This window comes from Aulonocara sp. 'chitande type north' Nkhata Bay, linkage group LG18 (genome assembly GCF_057382095.1).
Source record: "Aulonocara sp. 'chitande type north' Nkhata Bay isolate Kocher_YH1m ecotype deep benthic linkage group LG18, A_spYH_male_GT1.1, whole genome shotgun sequence".
In the NCBI taxonomy this organism is placed as follows: Eukaryota; Metazoa; Chordata; class Actinopteri; order Cichliformes; family Cichlidae; genus Aulonocara; species Aulonocara sp. 'chitande type north' Nkhata Bay.
The window spans coordinates 17,252,569-17,276,517 of record NC_141361.1 but is presented as its reverse complement, the minus strand read 5'-3'; the positions used below and the strand labels follow the sequence as shown (position 1 = coordinate 17,276,517).

The 23,949-nt window shown below is 40.9% G+C and overlaps 1 protein-coding gene across 1 annotated transcript in view; it reads left to right on the top strand.

The window, feature by feature from the left end:
* Positions 1–23,949, top strand: part of agap3 (ArfGAP with GTPase domain, ankyrin repeat and PH domain 3) — a 72,603-nt gene that overhangs the window by 42,819 nt on the left and 5,835 nt on the right. The window contains exons 13-16 of the mRNA XM_086273317.1: positions 3,425–3,580; positions 14,291–14,445; positions 14,931–15,021; positions 15,779–16,001. Coding sequence (XP_086129443.1) covers positions 3,425–3,580; positions 14,291–14,445; positions 14,931–15,021; positions 15,779–16,001 — 625 coding nt within the window. The remainder of the gene's footprint in view (positions 1–3,424; positions 3,581–14,290; positions 14,446–14,930; positions 15,022–15,778; positions 16,002–23,949) is intronic.

The following is a 23,949-nucleotide window of genomic DNA, read 5'->3' as shown; positions in this document are numbered from 1 at the left end:
CCCTTTTTTTAATCCCTTGTGCTCCAATTTATTTTTGCACCATTGCTAATTTATTTATATAAGAGTGTTTTTTTTCTCTCTTCTGAGTTTGCACATCAGCACACAGGTACTTAATGCACAGATAGCCTTTTCCTGTGGCACTGTGTTTTACACCTTGGCCTCCCAATGCGAGGGTGATGGCATGTGGGGCGTTTGATTTCTACGCCAGGCCGTAATGAAGTTTGACATTTAGTTTGGAGAGAGCAGCAGAGCGCGATCAGGCCTTGATTAGTACGCTCTAATTGAGGATAATAAGGGGGAGGCAGTGATTGTTTCTAATTTTTGCCATTAATTGCAGCCGTTGGCTTTGATTGAGGACAGGCAGGGCTGCCATGTCAAGGGGCCTGGCGGAATCATAGTGCTCCTTACCCGGAGCCTCTTGAATAACAATGAAATGACTCCCCCCCCCCCCCCCCCCAATTCTCTTCACCCTCTCCCCCCTGCTGCTCACTCTCTCACCATTTTTCATTCTTATTCATTTTGAGCGTAGCGTTGGTAAAGATGTTAGCAGCGCCCTCTGTCTCACCCATGGCCTCCGTTCTGGAGCTGTCATCTCAGTGCTGGGAGTGCAATACACTGTAATCACAGGTTAGCCTCGTACCTACTCTGCTGCCCAGGTGATCTTGGCTGAGTGGGTAAAGAGACTTCTGGTCCCCAGCGTGCTTCATTACCCAGCTTGGTCCTGATGGCCCTCATGCACGCTAACAGCCAGCTAATAATGCCACGGTGAATTCCTCGCTTGCAGTTTGCTTTCAACTTCATAATTGTCAACTTAACAAATTTTAATTAACCTGCCATGCATCATTTAGAGCTGAGAACCACTCAGGGGCTTTATATAAAACTATTATATCTCACACGCTTTGCTATTGTTGCTTAGTGATGTGTGCTGTAGTTTTAAATGTCCTGCTCCTACACCTGAATATCACAAACTTCTTAAAGCCCAGTGGATGCAAACAAAGGGGTGTGTATACCTTTTTACATATATATATGTTTCAGGTGCAGAGCGAGCTGTGCCGGGGTCATTTTCCACAACATTAAGGGCAGAAATTGATAATTAGAGGTGTTTATGACACGGTTGGGCCCCCCTGAGGGGCAGCCCTCCCCTTTAACCTCAAGCGACATTAAACAAATGCTGGCTGTCACTTTGGAGGCAGGTTGGAGCTCGAGTCTTCCACCCGCCATACGGAGCTGTGCTGGCGGGACAGACGCTGGTATGGAGAGGGAGGAGGAAACAGAGGGTGGGGGGTGGGGGGCACATTGGAGGACCCCTGTGCCCCCAGCTGTCTGAGCCAGCTAATGACTCGTCTCAGGGGGGCTGTTGTAAGAGAGCAGGGAAATTGAAACAGACGCCTTGACTAGGAGCTGCTACATGTGTGGCTGCGCGCTGCCATTCAAAACACCAGAGAGCCTAATATATGGGCTCCAGCTCATGCACTAATGTTATGTTTATTAATGTGATGGCATATAATCAATACATTGCTATTTATGCTGAAATATTAAGATTACCTTTAAAGACACTTCTCCTGTTTTCAAACAACTTAGAGATCGTTTTAATGAATTTGTTAATTTTTCCCAGTAATGACTTTACGGTTTGTATACATTAACTCTCATCAAGAATAATTTGGAGGGCAGGCATAATGATGTTCGTCTCAGGTGTCGTTTCCTATATTTTGCCCACACTCGAGCAGTGTATCCCCGATCCTCTGAGCTCCCCCCACCCCCGCTCAGGCATCTTCAGTCCCCCGCTGAGCCCATCTTACTCCTCCAAGACAGCCCCATCTCCCCAAAGGTAATGACCGAATTAGGCCTAATGTTGTACACTGGCTAATGGCACAGTGCCGCACATTATAGCATGTGCAACTGGCAACGACAACAGCAATAATCCCTGAGCCCCTTGTCCTCCTGCACTCCACCCCTGGGGCTGGGACGGTGCACAGGGAAATGAATGGAGTTTGCCACACTACAATGAGCTTTTGATGGGAGACAATGGAGGAGGCTGCCAGCACCACACAGGGTGGTAAGATGAGAGCAATATGGGGCCCATCTACTGGCCCTCCCTCCCTGCTTCCCCCAGGCCCCTGGCCCCCGCTCCCAGATTCATAATGGCATCCGGAGGGGGAAAGAAGGGAAAGTGATGTCAAATGTCAGGAAATCAGAAAGATGGCAAGCTGACATCCCCCTCCTATCGTCCCATCCCTCCTATCCCTTTGCCCAACGGTAGCACAGGTTAATATCACATTTATAAAATCACTTACAAGAAACAAAGCCGACTCTTAGCCCCCTGTCACTCTCAGACAGTCATATAAAGAGCTTTGCCGCAGGCCAACTTAGGTAACCATTTGTTCAGTGATAGCCCCATACCTGTCCTTCAGACCATCTAAAGCTGGAGTTGTTACACAGTTACTTTTAGAGCTCTCGTAGCCATTTTGAACTCCTCCTACTGTAGATGCAATACTGGATTGTGACAAGTCTACATTTACTTTTCATGATATTTTCAATATTGTAAACACTCAGCTGTCATTTCACAGGAATTAACATGGTGCAAACATACTTTTTCACCCTTTTTAGGACATGTGATAAAATGATTATTATTATTTTAGCTTCAATCTCTGTTTTTGTAACTCATTGCGTTAACGCTTGCTGTGCCACTAACGTAAGAGTTTTGAGACATGTGTATATCTGCAAAATATTAAGTCTACATTGTCCACTCAAAGTCACCTTGATGATATTGATCTGCAAGGGAAAAGTCATTTATGGATACATATGAAGTCATTTTAAAATTTTTAACCCAGCATTCCCTTTTTCATCCATATTCTGCATCTCTTTTTCTAAATGTATCACGCATCATCATAGCAAAAGACAGAAAATCCCGCATGACCTTGTTTTTCTTCACTGTCTCCGTCAAATTTTTCCTTCAGTAGTCGTGAAGTCATTACTCTGTGTATTCGTTGCCTGCAGAAGCTCCAGAAGAAAATCATAATGTCAATTTTTTTTCCCAACATGTCAAATCTAAAACAAAGTTCATCCTCACAGTTCTTGAATAAATCATGATGTTTTTTTTCTATTGTTTGGAAATATTATCTTGACTAGAATTGATTCTGTCTAAAAAAGCAGAACCTTATTCTACACATTTCTATGAGTGATCCACCAATGGGACAGCTGCATTTAATCAGGTTTAAAACGAGCTAAAATTAATAAACATACCTGTCATACTTTACTTGTTTGGTGAGGTTTGATGCCAGTTAGTAGTCAGAACTACGATCATCAAGCTGATGATCATATAGTAAAAATTAAACTTAAAGATAAGGCTGAAAATCCAGAGTGTGTTTTCTTTCGCTGTTCAAAAACAGTAACTGTTTCCCCTTTTATGCTTTTTTTCCCACAGCTAACGGGACGAGTGATCTGACCGGTTCGAGTGTGGGCAGTGCAACGAGTCCTAAACTTGAGCCACCTCCCTCGCCACACGCAAACCGCAAGAAACACAGACGGAAAAAGAGCACAGGCATCACAAAGCCAGATGGCTTATCCGCAGGCAATGAAGGTATGAAAAGTTACAATGCTACATTAGCTAGATGATAAAAGTTGCAGAATGAACAAAAATATATAAATCTTTCAAGTGCTGCACAGGGGACTGACTGGCAAAATACTCACCTACTATTATAGAGACTCAGTTTCATTTTGTGGAGCAAACACACAAAAAAAATTGCGATTGTACATGTACAGTTTGTGTTTCTATGTTTAACACATAGCACCAAATTTACCAGATATGCCATCTAATTCTTTCTCCTTCAAAGTTTTGGTTATTGGTTGCTCTGCACACACACACAGATACATAAAGTTGCACAGATCTAAACAGTAGCCCTAACTGGTAGGCATGAATGTATACAGACAAAAACTATAGAAACTTCTTTGCATCCTTTTACTGTTTTTATTAACATATGTGCTATTCAGTGATCAGATTTAAAATGACTCCTTATAGTCGTCATGGAATAAGTGCATGTAATCTTCTTTATTTTGGCTGAATGTAGCCTATGATACACATAAAGGTGTGTAGTTTTGTATCTCCCTGTGGCCCCCTGCACAGTTCACCCTCAAAGCCTCCATTTATTTTACTGTTGCGTGAATAGCGAATGTGGCCCTCCTCAGCAGGGGAGTGGCAGTCAACTCTCCACCCAATTAATAATGATTCTTCAGTCCAATGATGAATGGACTAGTCTAATTGGATGGCATTGTGAAAACACTGTGGCGCATTTCAGAGGCCATAAAACTGATGTCACCAGAACGGGATGATCAATCAACAAGATTGATACGCTGGATAACAACAACAATGGCATTGACGCCTCCTAAATGGGGCTTAGCATTTATAATCATTATACTTTTTTATCATGGTCTCTGACAGCTTCTCTTTAAAGTCTGAATGGGTCTGCTGACCACATTGTTATATAGAGGGAACATCATCAGCATCACATAGATAAGTGGTATGAGATAAGTGGTGCCCTTTTTATTGCTAGGGTAGTGTGTGGTGACATCGGCTTCTGTAGGGGTAGTCTGGCAGTCTTAAAATATTCTGAGTTAGCCTTCAGAACAGACATCGCTGTTTCCAAAATAGTTGGGACGTTGTATCGAATTGATTTGCAGTCATTTGAAGATTTGTTAAATTCAGAATACAAATGTTGAAATTGAGACATTTTGCTGTTTTTTGAAATAATATATTTCAATTTGATTTTGTAATACATTTATATATTATTTTTTTATAATGGTCACTATATTTTCAGTGTGTCTGCCGCGCTGTCTTAACACGTGGCATGGTCTCGTTGTCTGGATGGCAGCCATTCTGCTCTAAAACCTGTATTTATCATTAAGCATTATGGTGCCTTCACAGATATATAAGTTATCAGTGCTATCACTGAGGTTAGCTTTATTATATCGATAATGCCACATCCACGATTTGCTAAATAAATTACAAACTGTGTACCATGGTGATGAAATCCCACCTTCCTTGCATTTTTATGCTCTTAATTTATTGAACTATATGCCCACGAAGTCTTTCCGTCTCGTCTCTTGGAGATGTATATTCAATAACGTTCCCAATTAACCTAATTATCTGCGAGCAGATTGTCTTCCATGACGCATGCCCCGATTTTTTTGAACCATGTACTTGGGATCAAATTCAAAATGATTATATACTTTTCAAAAGCAGTAAAATCTAGCAGTTTCAACAGACTATTTTCAGCCTTAAAGTGATTTCCAAAGCAGTGCATTCTGTTTTTATTTACATTCTAAACAGCGATCCAGCTTCCAAGAAATGGGATGAGCTGCTGTGTATCTAATCAAGCATCCTTTTTTTTTTTCCAAGGCACCCGTTTCTTCAGTTTTATTTGACATTACTTAGATCTTAATGTATATCTCCTGACAGAATTACACAGTCACATTAAAGTCTTCACTTAGCGATGGCTGGTATTATCGAACCCCTTTATATCTCGGCAATAAGTGTACCACACGGTGCAAGGTTTACTTCAGAGACCGAAGTATAAGAGTAATCAGACAGGAGGAGGCAGATTCTCAATGTTTCTCACATCATCAAACATGCACATTGTTTTCTGTCTCTCTCATTGTTCTCTGCAAGCTTTTCTATTAGCATCAGCTTGTCTGTTCTGCTGAATGCTCTGGAATACAGACGTATCGCTTAAATATTGGATTCACCCAAGTCTGGGATGTGAGTTGTGTCTCCTGTTAAAAGAACAGGAAAGAGAGAGAGGAGAGATGAGGTGGGATCCTTGAATAAATTGCTATCAGTTTATCTCATTTACGGGGCAAATCAGAAGCATGCAATGCAGGCTGAAATTGAATTTTAGTAGTTGTGAAGCATCATAAATCAAAACAGCGTGAGCGTCTTAAGGTGAGAAATCATTTTGGTCAACATGGGACGTGTGGGATGTACATGGGAGCCTGGAGAGACAGTCGCTGCAACATAATTTCCAAATATGGCACTACAGTAGTTAGCGAGGCTTCTCCCAATCACTGCTAAAGTGGAGAGAAATTTAGACTTATGTTAAAACTAAGTTCATTAGTATGAAGATTACAGGCTAAACACTCGGCAGATGGGCTCATACTTTCAAATGGGTTTGAGTCATCCGTTGTACTCTCTTGTAATTTAGCTTTTATTGTGCTTCAAAATGATTTTATTTCAAATTAATGCAAGGCCATGTTTCCACAATCAATTTGAAGCCATATTTGGATAAAGTCAAAACTCTCTGTTACGTCTAATGCGCTGCACTTGCACCAAGAATAGGCACAAGGGACACAGTCCCTAATATCCTATGCACTGTCAGAGCTGTGCGGTGTAATGAACTTCTCATGTGCTTAAAGAATGATGCAGGATGCATGGCGAGACAACTGACAGCCCCGTAATGTGTTTCCCAGCAGCCGCCCGGCGACGAGCTCTCTCGATGTGTCGCTCGCCATAAACCCACTGGAAAATCGATGGCCGATAAAGAGTTGTGTTCAGGGGGAGCCCCCTCTGATTAATGCAGACTGTCAGGGAGCATCATTAATGTATTTCTCTTTTAAAGAAAGTGTATCAAATGCTCATTGTTTTGGGGAGTTTAGCTTGCCCAATGTGAGCTGGGGTGGGGGGTGTCGGGACGGAGGTAAACTGTGACGAGACCTTCCTTGCTGATGCTTCCAGTTTTATAGGTGGAGATATTTATTCTTGCTAAAGTGGCAGAAATTAAAAGAAAATAAGAATGTGTTTGATGTGCAGACGATAACGAGATCTGCAGACGTCCAGTCAAACAAAGGCCGTCAAACTGCACGTCCATTTTTGAAGACTTAGGGAACTTGCTTCAGACACTAGAACATTTTTATTATTTAAAACTTCTATAAGTCAAATTTAAGACGTATAATATCTGCTATTAGATTTAGAAAAGATTACGGTATGAGATCATCAACTAACGTGCCATTTTGACAACTTTTTTGTTCTATAAGTAGGAGTTTAACGTTTAATTTGAGTCATTGTTTTTGTCATTTTTGAGACTTCAGTGCATCTACTTACCCATAAAACACATAGAAAAAACACAAACCGTAACAGATCAAAAACTCGGGCGATGAAGTCAAAGGAGTGTCTGAATGTAGCTCTTGCAAGAGTGATTAAAGGTTAGTTGCAGCGTCAAAATCAAACACTTCCGCGAAAGCGATGCATATTATAAATATAATTTTAGATTTGATGTGACTTACACTCCTAATATTTATAAGTAAATGCTTAGCTGCCTGATTAGAAATCGTAGTAATAGATGCAATTTGAATGTGAATTTGTGTTTTATTGTCTATCAAAGTAACTGTCAGTAACAAAAAGACGTAAAAATTCCAGAAAAAATGAATATGATGAATTCTAGGTGTAAATGTAATGTAATATAAATCTGCATCTAAACATCAACAAATAGGAGACCCTCAGTATAACCTACTGAATCTAAAATTATTAAAGCACTCAGACATGATAATAGTTAAAAACCATTCATAACATTTCACATTAATATGACATATTAAGTCATAATATATGATAAGAAGACATAAATGCAAGATAACATCTTCCTTTTTTTCTCAGTTGGAGGCATTCAGAATAAAGCGTTTGTTTGTGACAGAGCAGAATTGGATTCAGTGTACTCTGTTTCACAAATTAATTTTTGAATTAAAAAAAGTGCAGAAACGGGATAATCACTTTAAATCTTTGAGTAGTTTCATTTAAAATTTGAGCTGATTGAGTTTAAAGTGGCTGAAAGCACTCGATGTAATTTTATCAGCAGTTAAAGGAGAATCGGGGAAATTATTTCTGTGTTTGTAAAAGTGTGGACTCTCAGAATCATAATGGTAACCGCCCTTGTTAAATTACTGGAAAGGTTAAATTGAATCAGTTTGAAGATCGTGGCCAGAATGCTGATGCTGATGGGAACTTCACTTTGGTTGAAAACTGTAGATCATCTTTCATTTAAAAACCATTTAAACTAAATTTGATGTTGTCAGTCTGCCACAGTCGACCCAGTGGAATCATTTTACTTTATATATGAACATGAAGAACTCAAACGGACTTAAATAAGCAAACCCTGAAAACTAAATGGACTTTAATACCAATGTAGCACGTTTCAGATCATCTTTACTGTGGCTAAGGAAGAGGTATAAATGGACTGAAGAAGCTTACCACTGGATGCGGATTAGGAGTGTGATAAGTGTAATAATCTGGAATTAATGACATATTTACCTGCTAGCAACTGGACAAAGAAACAAAACCAATTTGCAGTGATGTTAAATGAGAACGCCTAGCATACAGTGCACCAACCCAACTAGTAACACAATATATTTAAGTGCCTGCTGCAAAATGTTTAACTGCCTTTATAACATTTATAATATTCATTCATCAAAACTTTTTTGGACTATGTTCCCTAACCCAGGCCAGTCGATAGTAAGCTAAAGTTTTGCTTATATTGAGAGTCCGGCTGTAATCCAGTATTCTGTTGTCCTGCACCTTAGTAAAGTAAGGGTTAATATCCTCTGGAGTCCAGCTGGGGATTAGGAAATGGAGGTTTAACTGCCTGTGCTAATGGTGGGTGTTTATCTCAATACTTTGTTTTGTCACTCCCTGACTCGCTCTCATTTCCGAAAGCTGTCCCTGGAGCCTCCACTCTTGTAATGGCTTAGCTTTCTGAGCGCCACAGTACAGAGGGAAAGGAATAACAAGATTCTCATTTGGGCTCTATACACACTGCCCACAGATACATGTATAATTGGCCCTGTTTTCATTCTGCTCTGTTGTTAAATGCACTAGCTATTAGGGTAGTGGTATTGGTGCTGATTTCATGTGTTTGTTTATTGTTGGAAGGTGTGCTCCTCGTTTGTTTGAGCACGAGTGTGTGCGTGTAAAAGTGTGCAGAATTGTGTGTGTCAGATAGATAAAGAGTGTGCTCTATCTCTCTCTTCCTCTCTGCTTTTTTCTTTCGGAGTTTGGTCGTGGTTCCCCTGGGGCCCCTGTCGCAGTAATGGCCTGCTCCTGATTGCTCTGATACAGGTTAGGAATATTGGCTTTAATGATGTGTAAAATGAGCAAGCAGTGCCTGTGACATTTACAGATGGCACCGCCTTGGCCTGTTCTTCCCAACTGCTCGTTAATTCACGGGAACGGCAAGCACTTCTTTAAGTGACTGCCTGATGCATGCATACGACACAAAACAGCACATCCTACACACCAAAACAATAGCTCACCTTATGTACCTCTGCACCTTGTCATTTCAGTGAAGCGCTCACGCAAATAGATGAAATAAAGAGTCCTCAAGGTGAAGAGCTGTTTGCTAAGTCATCTCAAAGGGTTTGTGACACCGGTCTCCAGAGGTCTTTGAAGGGCTTAGACAGATAGATCCAGGGTTGCAGACTGCGTTTTAGACAGCACAGCTGGGCTCAGCACCAAACCCCCTGAGGTGCTAATCTGGTCCACAGGTTCTCGATGGTACATCTGCTGCACATGCACAGCTATAGAGGAAGCACCATCCTCGAGTCACTGTCTTGTCTGTGAGGTTTCAATTTGATTTTTGCACATCAAGTAAATATTTTTAATGGCAGCCAGTCAATAATAAAGGAAGTACTCAATAACATCGGTACAATAACACAAAGGAGACAGCTATCCCCTAAATGCACTTAAAGCATTATGTGTGAATAGTGGATTCAGGTCTAGAAACTCCTGCGTACAAAGTGTAGAAGACAGTATACTAAAATAAATAATAAAGCAAACAAAATATATATCTTAACATAACACAGAGCTCCACTTAGAATTTGTAGTAGATCACTATCCAAAAATTTAATGTTTAACATAGAGAGCAGGACTCGAAGCCCTGCTGAAAACAGGCAAAGCACAAACATATTAAAACATGAAAAAGAAACTGTTATATTAAAGTTTCTGTTATATAGAAATATAAAACTGTAAAGAAAGGAACAGAGAGGAAGGAGAGAGAAATGGAGGGGCGAATAGACTTCCATATGACTCTCAGTGCATCTACATAATGAATATTTCCCTCCACCATTGTGAAATCGTTGGACAGAGTAACGCCTGAATTATGCTCCTGCGCTGAATCTATGCAGAGCCTATGACGCAGCCTGTGCTAGTGGCCGACTCCATCGGCAGCATTTATATCTGTGCGAGTTGCAGTTACACGTTACGAGACACATGTCACGTCACAGCAAAGCACACTTTTTATATGAGTGACAGAAACACAATTTTCTGACTGAAACCCTAAATTTGTCTTATTCTACACTTGTATTCCCAAGATGTAATGTTGATTAAATGATCATATGCTTCAGTGACTCTAGATGTGGCTATTATTATTTAGCAATTCTAGTGTCAGATTGAAGAGGTGTGTCTTTAAAAGTATAACGCAACGAGCCGTACTGGTTGCTTTTCTACAATTTAAAATTAGAACGTAGCAAGTTGAAGCTTGGGCGGAACTGACAATAACTGCTGTATCCCTAATTAATTTGTCTCTGTGAGGAATAATGCATGTCTGACAGTTTGGTATTGAACAGTTTGGCACATAAAGCGACTGGCATCAGTGTAACTTGGTCATTTCAGGCTGAATGTGAGAAGCAGTGTACTTCTGAGAAAACTGGCATCATGTGCTTTCCATCATTAAATGTGATTAATAACCTTGTAGCAGTGGTATGGAAAAGCTGCAGCCTTCCTCTAATGTTTTTGGAAGAATATTTACTGGACTACATTACTGCGGTAGTCGAGCCTGCCACAGATGAATGCCTGAACACGTTTTTCAGGATCATAACAAGTCAGAAAAACAGCCGTCTCTCTAAGATGAATGATGGTTGCTCACAGTCTGTCTTATAACTTCACTTGTTCACATTAACATATAACTTAAATATGAAATCAAAAAGGGGGAGGGGGGGTACAGTATCTTCCTTTGTAATTACATTGTAATTACACAATGTAACTACTTAAGCAGAGGTACTTAAAAAATCTGAACTCATGTAAGTCCAGTGTAGTTAATATGTAAAAAAACAACAACTATTTGCCATCTATTTTTGTATCTTGAAGAAATGTTTTGCTAATTAAAGTGCTTTTGTGTTGCTGCGAGGTGCCATCAAGTTGCGAATGAACCTGTGACTGAACAGTTTTATGATGCATTTAATGTCGGACGAAGATGTGTATCTTTATCTGTTCCTTCCTCTTTAGCTTTATGGCCATCACACTATAATTTCTTTTTTATTATGCCATGCTAATTGAGGGAAATCATAGTTTGGTCATTCCTCACAGTTTGTGCCTCCATTGGCTTTAAATTGTGTTCTTCCTCGTCCGCCCACTCGCAGAGCTGTGGTAATTTACTTCTAATTGGCAAGAACTTGTTGACCTTAGGCTCCCAGATTGATATGGTCAGGAGGTTAATGCTTATGTTAATGTGAGAAGGTGATGGTTCCTCTGTTAGCCGTGTGCTAACCGCAACAATTGAGTAATAACAGAAGCGCTAATGGTGCTTGTACAAGCTCATCATTGCAGGTGCCTGCGAGATAGCAGCGATACCTTTGACACTCGGTTCACGCTCAGATTTACTGAAACACTCTGACCTCGGCTCACGTGGAGCTGAATTGCTGCACTGTGTAGTGGAGCTGCATGTAATGACCGTACATGGGTCACACATAAAGATTCCTGCTGCATACAATCGTGTGCTACCTCCGTGGTTACACCATGTTTCACGTGTGTGCATTACTATGCATGGAGAATTGGATTTGTTTTGTCTTGTATACTCATCAGTTTAAGAAACCAGCCATCCGTCGCTTTTTTAATCTCCATAATGAAAGTGTTTTAATGCCTCCAATTTATTGCCTGGGCAGCCAACAGAATAATTAGCTTTGTTCAGGTTTTTAAAAAGATGAAAACACAAGTACAACAACATTTGAGTCTGAAAATCACAAATTATAATCAGATGCATTAGTTATTGTACCTGAAGGTATATTTGACAAGAAAAATGGATTTCTACTGTGGGTATTGCAATTATTCTTTTTTCTAAATGTAATTTTCTTTTATTTTCTTTCACCTATTTGCTTCTTTATCTTTAATGGTAGGCTTCTATCTTTTTAAAAAATATTGTAATCCCATCAGTGTTTTCTTATGTCACACCAACATAAAGACTTTTTCTACTATAAGTCTAAATAAAGAGGCTTCCAAGTCTTTATTGATTCTCTGTGACCTGAAGTCGATTCCACAAACTAAATCAGATAATTGAAGTCGGCGTCGAGCTAATTGGATTATTGCTTTCCCCCTGAAGAGATGGCTCTCCGCCGCGGCACAGGGATCGCTACATTAGTGGCGTCCATCAGACATCTGTCATTTAACAGCACAGGCTCGTGTCTCACAGCAAGGAGGGTGAATTGATTATGAATGGGGGAAAAAGTAGTAATTTCTTTGATTAGATGATTTGCCTGACAATCTTATCGCCATGTGATAGCCCTCATTTTATAACTCATACAGAAGCCGTTTATTGTTAAGCATCTCCTTGTGTTCAGATTTCGGAATGGATTGCAGTAAAAGCATCAATGCATCTGTGCAATTAAAAAACTTTTAAACTTATTTAATGGTAAATTATGTCAACACGTTTGGCAGTAAAAAGCAGCACAGATAGCTTATCAGTAGAACTATTTCCATTGGATAAAAGCTACATAGGAGGAGAAGAAGAAAAAACCCTTCCTCTTGTGTCTATTTGCCTCCAGTCCTCCAAGCATGGTTTATGCAAATGAGATGACTATTTGCATAGACATAATTAGGTAATTACAAATCATTTGGCTATGAGCTCAAGCATGTGCAGAGACCAGAGACGTTACACGGGTACAGTACAGAGTTAATGAATTGCTGCTGAACAGCAGAATCATTACAGCATGTGTTGGAACATATGTTGTGTCAGACCTCTTCTTTGCAAACGACAGGTGACATTTTCATAAATCTTAGTTAAACACAGTGAATGGATGGAAAAATGGATTCAAAGCAGCTTGGTTTAAAAATGTATCTGTGTGTTATGACGAGGAGGAAAAATTGGGGGATAAAGGATTAAATTTTTGGTAGTAGATTTTAGCATTCAGTCGATTCATAAAATAATTTTTAAGGATATATGACACAAATATTTATAAGCACCTGCTTATCTTGGACTAATAACTGTTGCTGGAGATGTGGCAGTTAATTTACAAACAATACAAAACATCTACAAAAACTCTTTGAAAGCTAGTAATGGTATACTCTGCATGAAAACCCAAATCTGGCCCAGGATTGATATTTTTCCTCCTCTACTTTTTGTTTTGATCCAGAGGATGCTTAATAAAGATTGAGAGCTAATCTTGGACTATCATATTCAAGTGAGAGCTGTACAAACATCATTTTATCAAATGCACATTGTCAGCTTTAAGCAATGAACTCTGTAACTGTCAACAAAGCAGCCTCTGCTTTAAGAAGTAAGAACATGAGCTGTAATGCCATTCTTCTGGTGCTCTGCTCTAACTAACCTGACCAGTGCCAGAGCCTCATATCAAAAACTGTAGAGGACAATTGCCTCCCAGACTAGTCTTTCTGGTAAGACATAGGCAAGAGTTGACCAATCCCAGAGTTTTAAGAGAACAAATGTGTCTGCTGGTGAGATTGCCTCTGATAAAGCATCATTTAGTTGCATCTTTGATTACAGAAGGGTTGACGACTCAAAGAATAAGCAATGTCTATCGATGTGTTTGCACAGATAGCTTCTGTAGAGCTCAAATAGGGGAGGTGAAAGTTGGTGACCTTGACTTTAGCAACCTCAAGCAGATAATGCTCGAGACTCTACAGGTTATAAAGCTAACTTTGCAGTGACTGTGACCCTGATGCGGTATAAGTATTTTTTCTGAGTCTCCAGTGGTTTCTGATTGTCTTTTAGCAATGTGTTTCCAGTTGAACCACCAACACAATTTTTCTGTTTAACGTTGGATGTGTCACCGATTTCTGAGCTGAACTTCAAATCATCTGTTTTAGGTCTAATTCATGACTATCAGTGTCAAGTCAAGCTAATATATTAGCTGGTCAACTTTGCAGCACGTCACTCTCATACAATAATTCTTGTCTATCTGTACTATTTATTGTTAAAAGAGGCTAAAATGACCAAAAGATGTTTTATACACATTCTTACCAAGCATCTAATTATCTAATCAATACTAATATATTGTGTGTCTTTTTTGTTTTGTTTTCCAGAGCAAGAGGATTCCTTTGAGTTCGTGATTGTGTCGTTGACGGGTCAGACGTGGAACTTTGAAGCGTCCACGTATGAGGAGAGGGAACTGTGGGTCCAAGCTATCGAGAGCCAGATTTTTGCCAGCCTGCAGTCTTGTGAAAGCATAAAGAACAAGGTACAGTTTGTCATGAAGGATAAAGAATATCAGAGGAACTGGACAGGGTTGGCGATTATCATCTAATCAAAACATCGTCGTGATCGTCATCATCGTGCTACATTTCTCCCACTTAATTTACATTCCTCTTTTTCTCCTTCTTTCCAACCTTTATCACGCCTTCACCCTCCTCTCTTCCCCCACTTCAAGCTGTCACATGTGGGAGGTTGTCAGACAGGTGCACCGCAGTGTGGGGGATCTCTTATTAGAAGTGACAGACATCAGAGATAGAACACGGCTTGTGTCAGCATACTGGGGAGACACATCCTAATTTTCATATTCATATTTTCTCTGCCTGTGTCTTTTCCCGAGACTTTGAAAAACCTTTTCTCTCTCCCTTTGCTTGTTGTCTATAATTTGAGTCCAGCTATAATTGTTTGCTTTCTCGTGATCGCCAGTGAAATAATTAGTTCCCGTTGATTTATTCTCACCTTCATTTCTCACAGTCTCGGTTGGGCAGCCAAAGTGATGCAATGGCCATTCAGTCCATACGAAACATGAGGGGGAATAGCTTCTGTGTGGACTGTGACGCACCAAGTGAGTATAACTCTCTACGGTTAAAACACATCTGAACACATTGTCTATTACATATGAAATACAGATATTAAAGGAACAGATTAAAGACAAAAAACCCAACATTCTTCCCCTCTTTTGGTGACATAACAAAAGGTAGTAGAGGTCAAGATTTTGAGAGGGTTTTTTAATCTTTAATTTATCACGTCGTGCGTAAAAGCAAACAAACAAAAAAAAAACTTCAGTTTTCATACTCCTGTAACCAGATTCCTTAGTTTTGTCAAAAAATACTTTAAAAACTTTCCATACAATGCACCTACAGTGCAACAGGGCACAAAAAAGTCCACTTAGAACATTAAACACTTTGTAGGAGAGTTGGTAATGCTATATGAAAATTATGACGTCATATTATTAGATAATAAAAGTGGGTTGGGTTTGCATTTGGAGGTGCTGCTACATTTGGGAAGGTGCAAAAAACTACATTTTGGGGACCAAACAGCAACTGCAAAGGTTTTATTTGATATCGAGTCATTTCTACCAGCTTTTCTCAAGTTAGAACTAGTATTCAGCACTGTTAGAAGTACTGCATCTTGCAGTTTTGGCAGATACTGATTATTCTTGTCTGACTAATTTAATTGTACTGGGTTTTTTTCCCTGAAGAGGTTACCAACATTAAACCATACTCAAAATAGGTTCATCACAAATTTCCTGGTGAGGCTTTCAAAGCATCTCTTGTTAATACTTTTAATTTTTTTATTAATTCCTATCTTCTGTCACGCAGACCCCGACTGGGCCAGTTTGAACTTGGGTGCCTTGATGTGCATCGAATGCTCAGGCATCCACAGGAACCTGGGGACCCACCTGTCTCGCGTGCGCTCTCTTGACTTGGACGACTGGCCGGTGGAGCTCAGCATGGTGATGACTGCCATCGGTAACGCAATGGCCAACAGTGTGTGGGAAGGCGCTTTGGAGGGGTACACCAAGCCAGGGAGCGACAGCACCAGGTTAGCATACTTCTACAAATAAAGGTGCTGCTTAATGAAGCGTGCAGAGATTATAGAATGAGAAGGCAGCGCTGTCTTCTCTCCATTAGCTGCCATTTATTAGCCACCCACATTTGAACAGAGGCAATTCACATCGCAAAATGCTCCATAAGAAGCACCAGGGGTCCATAAATGTCAGCCTATTGAGCCAAAAACACAGTATTTTATGTCTGAGCGTCAGTCCATCCTGTACACACTGATCGCTGTGCTTCTCTTGTATCAGTCACTGCTTTGTTGTTATCAACAGTCTCTGTTATGCTTCTGACCCTCTGTCCACTGGAAAACCATATTTCACCAGAGGAATGTGACATCATTTTGCACTTGCCTGATAAATGCTCTGACTAGCTTCATATCCATCATGTTTGTCATTTGATATGTAAGTACTAATCAAGAGAAAATTAGCAAACCAAAACCACATCTGAAACAGCTCTCTGTTCAGGCTTTCTTTTAAGATCCAGCATGTGCCGATAAGTCTGGGACTTTCTCAGCACTGTTTGCAAAGCCAGTGTGTTTTACTTTAGATCCTGGCGAGCGGCTCTTGTTAATATGTTTTTCTTAAATGACACTTTTCCATTCACCTTGTGAACGCCTGTCCTAACCTAACCCACCCCGACAAATACCTTTTCCCTTTCTTCTGAGATCTGGTAGGAGGATTGTTTATCTCTTGGTGACAGGTGAGGCCTAGCGTTCCCGCCTGACTAATGATCTGCTGTGTGGCTGTGCAGGTAATTAAGCACACCATTAGGGCTAAACCCCACCCTGAGAGACAAGCCCTCAGGTCCCAAGCTGCCCTGTCACATATCCATCATACAGGCCTGGGTCATCACTCTGTCTGTCACACAGAGACTGTCTGTAGGGTCTCCCTGGTGGCATTAGACTGTTTAACATCACAGCTTTGTAACTTTAAGAAAGCAGGACGTCTGGTTACTTTCTTTGCTAGTACCTTTGTTTTTACATTTCAGAGACTAAAATCTTTCCAAATTTTAATTAAATATATAATAAAATTAAAACAATATGGCATTACAGGGACCCTTTTTATTGCAAACTAATTAGAAAACATTTTTCATACCAACTTGATAACGTAGATGTATTTTGATAGTATCCAATCAATGTGGCCAACCTGTCTTATAATGAAACATAAATAGTGGTTAGGTTTAAAATTTTAATGTAACAGACTTTAACATGGTAGAGGTGTAACATCTTTGTTTTGTCATTTTAAGCCAATGCTTAGTAGATTAAGACAGTATAATATGTTAAATAGCAAGAATGTGTTAAACATAAATGAACCGCTCTCACTTTATAATGGTCCTACTTTGTAACATGAAAGGACTATTGCACTGGGGCAGCTGTTGCTCAGGAGATAGACCGGGTCTTTTGCTGGTTGGAAGGTCAGAGGTTCGATTCCACAGCTCCTACAATTCATGTGTCGACATATACTCAGGCAAAATACTGAACCCTGAGTCTGAGTGTGTAAATGTTACATAAAAGCACTAAGAGGGTGAATTGCAGTAGAAAGTGGTTTGAGTGCTCAACTATAGCACGATATAAGTACCTGAACCGTTTAGTGAAATTCAAACTGTTGGTGTGGAAGAGAATGTATTAGGAAGATGTCACGTTGGGCTATGAAAGCTTGATGAGCTGGTCATTTATTTTTGTAGTATTTTGGACTACAAATAGGTTAATCGGTTGAAACCTCTAACTCTAATAAGCACTTGAGTGATTATGAGTGGAAACGGTCATCAGTTCCCGGCCTAATTCCAACCTTCGGGTGATACTATGGCTTGATTGATGTGTGCATTTTAGGCCAGTGCACACTTTGTTTACAGTGGTGCTATTTACAAGCCAAAAGTTGCATATAAACAGTTAATATTACACTTATAACATATTGTTGCTACATGCCAAAACTTACTGTTGGAGTTTCATTAATTATGAGTGTAACCTCCATTGCTGCTAATTCATAGTATTTTTTTCCTGTGAGTTTAACCTTTGAAATCACTTATTATAGCTTAGATCTCTTAATAAGAAAGCAGCATAAGGCTGTAAAACTGCAAATTGTATCCTTTATGAACTACTTTCTTTAGGAAATGCATATTTTTCTGCTCACAGTTGGCCCACATAAAATGATCTGTGCAACATTGAGCAAGTTTTCAGTTATTTTTCCTCTTGGATTCATTCTCTGACTCTCCGGCCAGTTCAGACCTGAATGATGGCCTACAGTTGTTTATTGAATGGTATCTGTGTGAAAGTGCTCCACTGTGGACTTGATGAAAGATTATTGATGTTGATTTCTCTCCCTACCGCTGTCAGTCGCACGTCGCCTCGAGCAGGAAGGTTCTTCATTGTCTAAAAAATCCGATCTTATCCCGGAGCAGCATCTCCATTAGTTTTCACTGTCAAACAATAAATCTCATTTGCAGGATAACTAATCTTTAGCCAAAAAACAGAACTTGGAAATATCATATATGGACACCGGTCATTTAGATGCTCTGGACTTTCTGCTCTGCTTTGCATCGGACTATTTTGCTTTATCCTGAATGATGAATTCAAACCAATTTAAAGGGATGCGGTTTCTTTTATTATTTTTATTGAATTCTGACGCCACTTCTGTGGGTGCTTCTCTTAAATTGAGCACCGCGCATAAGGGAGAATTTTAATTGTGTCACACCGGTGACATGCAGCAGCTTTGTGATGGCACCCAGGCAGGCGGTGTATGGCTCCTGACTTCTACTAAACATTAGTGACACCTAATCTAAACGATTCAGTAACTACCTGAATATCAAGTCGGCGTCTGATAGAATGTCTCCTGCAAGACTAGTTTTACCCCTTTTGCATTTTTGAGATTTAACTTAAAAGCACTCATCCACAAGATTGTTTTAGCTTATGATATTCGGGTGCGAAAGAACACAATATATAGATTTGTCGTACGCGGATCTGCACAGCAGTGCAATTGCTGGCGTAGAACAGAATGATTACAGACATCATAATAGAAAGCGTGTTAATATGCATGGATATGTACGTAGGATTACCTGCTTTTGCAGAAGAATGCAAGGTACCAATAAAGCATCATTTGCAATGGTAGTAATTTATTTGCTGTAGTTTTGTTTTTTTAAGCATGAGCTATTAACTAGACTTTTTTGTCCGTGTGAGAATAATGCAATTAATGTAATTCACAAATAAATACCCACGCACCAGTATGCGTGCATTTAAAGGATTTTTGTTATCATTAGATAAATATTTCTCAATGTTTTCTAAGTTGGTGTTAAATTTGAATATTTTTGGAATAGGCATGTTAGACAAAGTCTCTTTGGCTTGTTATAATGCAGTTATAACTGCTATTGATCCACCAATAAATGCTCAGGGCTTTCAGGTTCTAATGAGCCACCAAGTCTGCTGGTTTTCGTGTTCTCTTCAGTTTTTTTAGTCCTCATCTTATAGGATCTCTTCCCAGAACGAAACAAGGAAAGCAGTTCGATTAACTAAACTGCTCTTGTGCTAACGCCTTACAGCCAGCAGATTTATAAATAATTATTTATTGGTAGAGCGGTAAAGCTTCTTCAGTATCAAGTAGTGCCAACATGCTAACAGCAGAAGTCAGATCTGGCCAGGATACAGTTAAATGTGTGATAATAAATCTGCGGGAGCTGTGCATTGTGGCTGATCTCTGCAGTCAGCATATTGCAGGGGAGTTGTTCTTTTAATTAGCACCTGGGAGTCGTTGTGTTTTGCATGTCACCTCTAATTGCGTGGCATGTTTGTGATAGAAAAACACTACAGATTATTTTTACGGAAACTGTGGGAGAGGTCTCGCGGTTAACTTTACCCCTATCCTTTGCCGCGCACACACACACACAAAAAAATGAAACACATACACAAGACACCAAGACTCATTTGGGGGAGATGTCCTGGAGCGTGGACGGATGTGGACGGCTATCCCTCACTGACGTGGGCCTCTCACTGTCACCCTCTGTAGGCTCCGCGCTGCCCTCGGCCACAGGCAGGTAATAGCTCTGATGAGAGCCCTCCACTTTGTTTCAGAAATAATTTGCCACTCCTGCCGCCTGCAGGGGCTGCGTGGTAATAAAAATGAATCACACCGCTAACCTCTCCAAACCTGGCCCCGTTGCCTTTTTTAACCCCTTCTGCTCCAGCAGTGCCACCTTGGCGTGCCCTGCCAAGTTCTTTATTGCTGCTTTAAATAATAATAATAATATCAGCCATAAACTTCTGTTTTAGGATCTCACCAGATTGGCCTCTGTGCTGCATATTAGTTCCCAAAACATGGAGCAAAGCTTCCAGGCTACTCACAGGTTACGAGTGCGGGAACACCAACTCACCAGAGAGATTTTAGAATAGTTGGCCTTGCCAGGAGCCCCGGTGGAGGAAAGGGTAATTAATTAAGACAAATGAATGACTGGGCCTTACCATGTCCTCTGCCTCTGTTTCTCTCTAAATGAAACCCACAGGTCAGTAATTAGCCCTGTGTGGGAGAAGTGGTACTGTAGTCACTAATTGCCCACATGCCACCGGGTTTCAGGGCCAGGTGGACATAGAGGAAGGACTGCTTCATTGAAGAAGGGGCCTAAGCCATGAAATTAAGATTCAATATTGTTAGCATTAAAAAATAAAGACTAATAAAGAAAAAGAATCCAACCCAACTGCTTTATGTGATCGAGATTTTTTTTTTAAAACCTGCGTGCACTGGGACGCACACTTAAGGGGGGCATGTGCTCGTCGTCCCCTCAGCTTTGTATGTGAGGCGAGGGTTCAGCAGGGGTTAACAGCATGAGCATTTAAGGGTGTTAGTCTTGCTGGCACAAAAACACAGCCACTCCATCATGAGGAGGCTGACAACCTCATTAATGTCACAATATATTCAACTCATCCCTCTGCCTGCCTACAGCAGCCAGATGCTTTTCCACTGGCCTTTCTTTAGAGCCCAACACAACAACCTTTTGAATTCTGGTCATCTGTTCAGACCGCACTCTTGAAGCGAGAGAAGCAGCATCAATTCCACTTGTAAAATATTTGTCTTAATTCTTTTGTGTTGTTATTCTCAGAGCAGAGCACACCATGTCTACAGTGTAACCCGCTGGACCATAGGAGGCCTTATTTAGCACTCTTGCTGTGGCGTTTACTGTGTTGCTCCTTCATTTCTTGCCCTTAGCAACCTTTGATGCTTTGGGGCCCAGCTTTCTTTCCCTGTTGTGTGCTCTTTTTTTTTTTTTTTTTTTTTTTTGTTCATCTCAGTAGTTTCCCTCTGAGCCCCCTCTCTGTCTTTCTGCTGCTGCCCCTCTTCCTCACTCTCCCCTCACACACGCACACACCCACCCCTCGGTTTGTGGAAGTGAAGCTGCTGGCTGCATGGGAATTGGTCCCATACAAGTCGCCCACCCCCACTGTGAAGTCTGTTCAGGCTGGTCAAACCCAAAGACCCTTCCCTCTGCCATTTCCACCCTTCAGTGCGTCTGTTTGATGTATCCACAGTGACTCTGGATGATCATGGACGAGTGGGAGGAGCTTAGACGCTTTGATAGTTTAGGAGGACTCGGCATGTGAAAGATGTGCGATGGCCATCCTCCTGTTCCTCCAGGCCAAGGCACCACTATTGCAGGCACTCAGATTGGTCATTCCTGTGGCTCCTCCACCGTTGGCTCCACCCGCTTTGTCTCAGTTTCCCTTCCCTTCCTATAAATTCCTGCTTGCCTTTGTCTTTCAGGCTTGACTAATTATCCTTGTTTGTTCCTCTTTATTTGAATTCAGTCATGTGTTCTTGACTCCGTGGGCTGGATTTAGGAGAATCATTCTGCCATTTGCCACTTAATTAAGTCAGGGTCAGAATCCATTGCTCAACGGAGAGCTGGAGGGACGGAGCTCTAATAGAATTATAAAAGAGGCCTTTCTCCACTGTTAAGGCTGCTTTTATCTAGGTGGGCTTCGCATAGGAAAATGAAAGGGGACACCAGCTCTAAGCAGGAATCCCATTTCCACTTTAGAGTCAGTAAGTGTTTTGATGTTTGCCCAAAGATTACATTGGAATCAAAGCCAGCGAAAGAAAGTTAAACAGCAGTGATCGGCCGTGAGATAACTCTGGATGACGGAGGAAGTTTGCGGCGAAGCAAACACCTCTTCTTTTTTTGGTTGGAGGCGCAGGCATTTTTATTGGGAACCTTAAGGTCCCCTCTAATCCCTAAGCGACAGAGAAATTTAGAACAACTATGTGCTCGAGCCTGGGTGGGGAAATTAGTGTCTGTGTGCTTAGATGTCTGCTCGTATATAGAGAACTAACCATCAGTTCAATTTTCAAAATTCCCCCCCATGCTGTGAAGCTCACTCTCCTTTCCCTCTTTACCTCCCCTGCTACTCTGTCCTGGCACTTTGACATGCGAAATCTGCTGATTTTATTTTTCTTCCTCCTGCGGTGAGGAAGTGTCCTTTTCAAGGGTCTCAGTTCCCCCCCCCGACTGTCTAAACCCTGCCTCTGTTTGGATTGTTTTTCAATTTCAAACAAAAGACAGAGGCGGGATTACCATTTCACTTCCTTTCACACTCTTTCAAGTGGCAGCAGCTGAGGTTTTTTTTGTTTTTAAACCACTGCCTGGCTGTTCTAGCTTTTTTTTCTGGTCTGTCTATTCTTGCTGAATTTAAAGCACAGCATCAGCAGTGAGCGAGGCCTTTTTCTGCAGGTCTCCAGGGCTGATTTCGTAGTGAGGGCTAACAAAGTGCCCTCAGGGCTCCTTTCTGAGTTGTTGACGTCTTCCTAATGGCTCTCCTCAGCCTTTTTGTTTTCACATCTTGGTGCTAACTTTCTGCCTCATTTAGCTCATATCAATTCACTGGGCTTTACGGATTCAGCATCTCATTCAGCGTCCAGCTCTCTGAAGCAAACTTTGGACAACAGGTTGTTTTTAACCCTGCTCGGATTTTTGTTAAAGGTTGTAGAGTTTGCCTTCGGGATTACAGCCAGTCAGTCAGATTTCTGACAAACTTAAATGTCTTTGGCTGTAAAGAAGGGAAATAATGGTGGACGGCAGGATGGCCCCTTCCTGTTCTGAGCAGACCACCGATTCTGAGGCCAATTGATTTGCTAACCGGCTTGTCCCCACATAATGACTGAGTAGGGATTGATGGAGGTCTTACACCATAAAACTGAGCCACAGCAATTGCCTGCTATTAGGGCTGTATTGTTGTTCACAGAATACCCTCTGCCTAAAGAAAAGATTTGCTTATGCTGTAGCGGGGGGGGGGGGGGGCTTTCTCCGTCATTGCTGCATTACATTACATTACCACATTCCCTTTGAGGTCATAATGAAAAAAAAATGTACCCATGTGTCTATAGGAGCAATTACTTTAAGGCTGTTTTGAGATGCGGGCTAAGTAGCTTTATGAGCTGCTGGGTTTTTTTGCAGTTAATCAATCTCTGCTTGGGTGCTGATAGAAGAAGACTTGCCCCTTTTTCATCACATCCTTAACTCCTGTAGTTAGGGCGGGTGCCAGGCTGCTCTGTGCAAGACTGACTGCTTTGTGAAGTAAGCCTGGCAGCTGACATATGAGTCTGAACACAGTTGCTGTCTGCGGTAAGTCGGCAGCCTCGACACCGGGCTGCTAAGGCAATAAAAAGTAGTGGCGAAGTTTGGTTGCTGTTTTTAAAATGGTTGTTTCTGATTGAGATGTCGCTAACAGGATCTGTTGCTAAAATACTGTGAATAGATTAAAAACAACAGTGAAATTATCCTTTTCAGTATCTGTGTAGCCAAAAATTTGACCATACCATAGAGCTGCACTGTTGATGGAAAGCACTTTGTATAAACGTTCCTTTCCTATGATGAACACAGGGAATGCACTTCTGCTGATATAAATTAGTGTGTGCTTCAAAAGTTTATTATTTGCTTTAATTGACTTTTTATTGGTT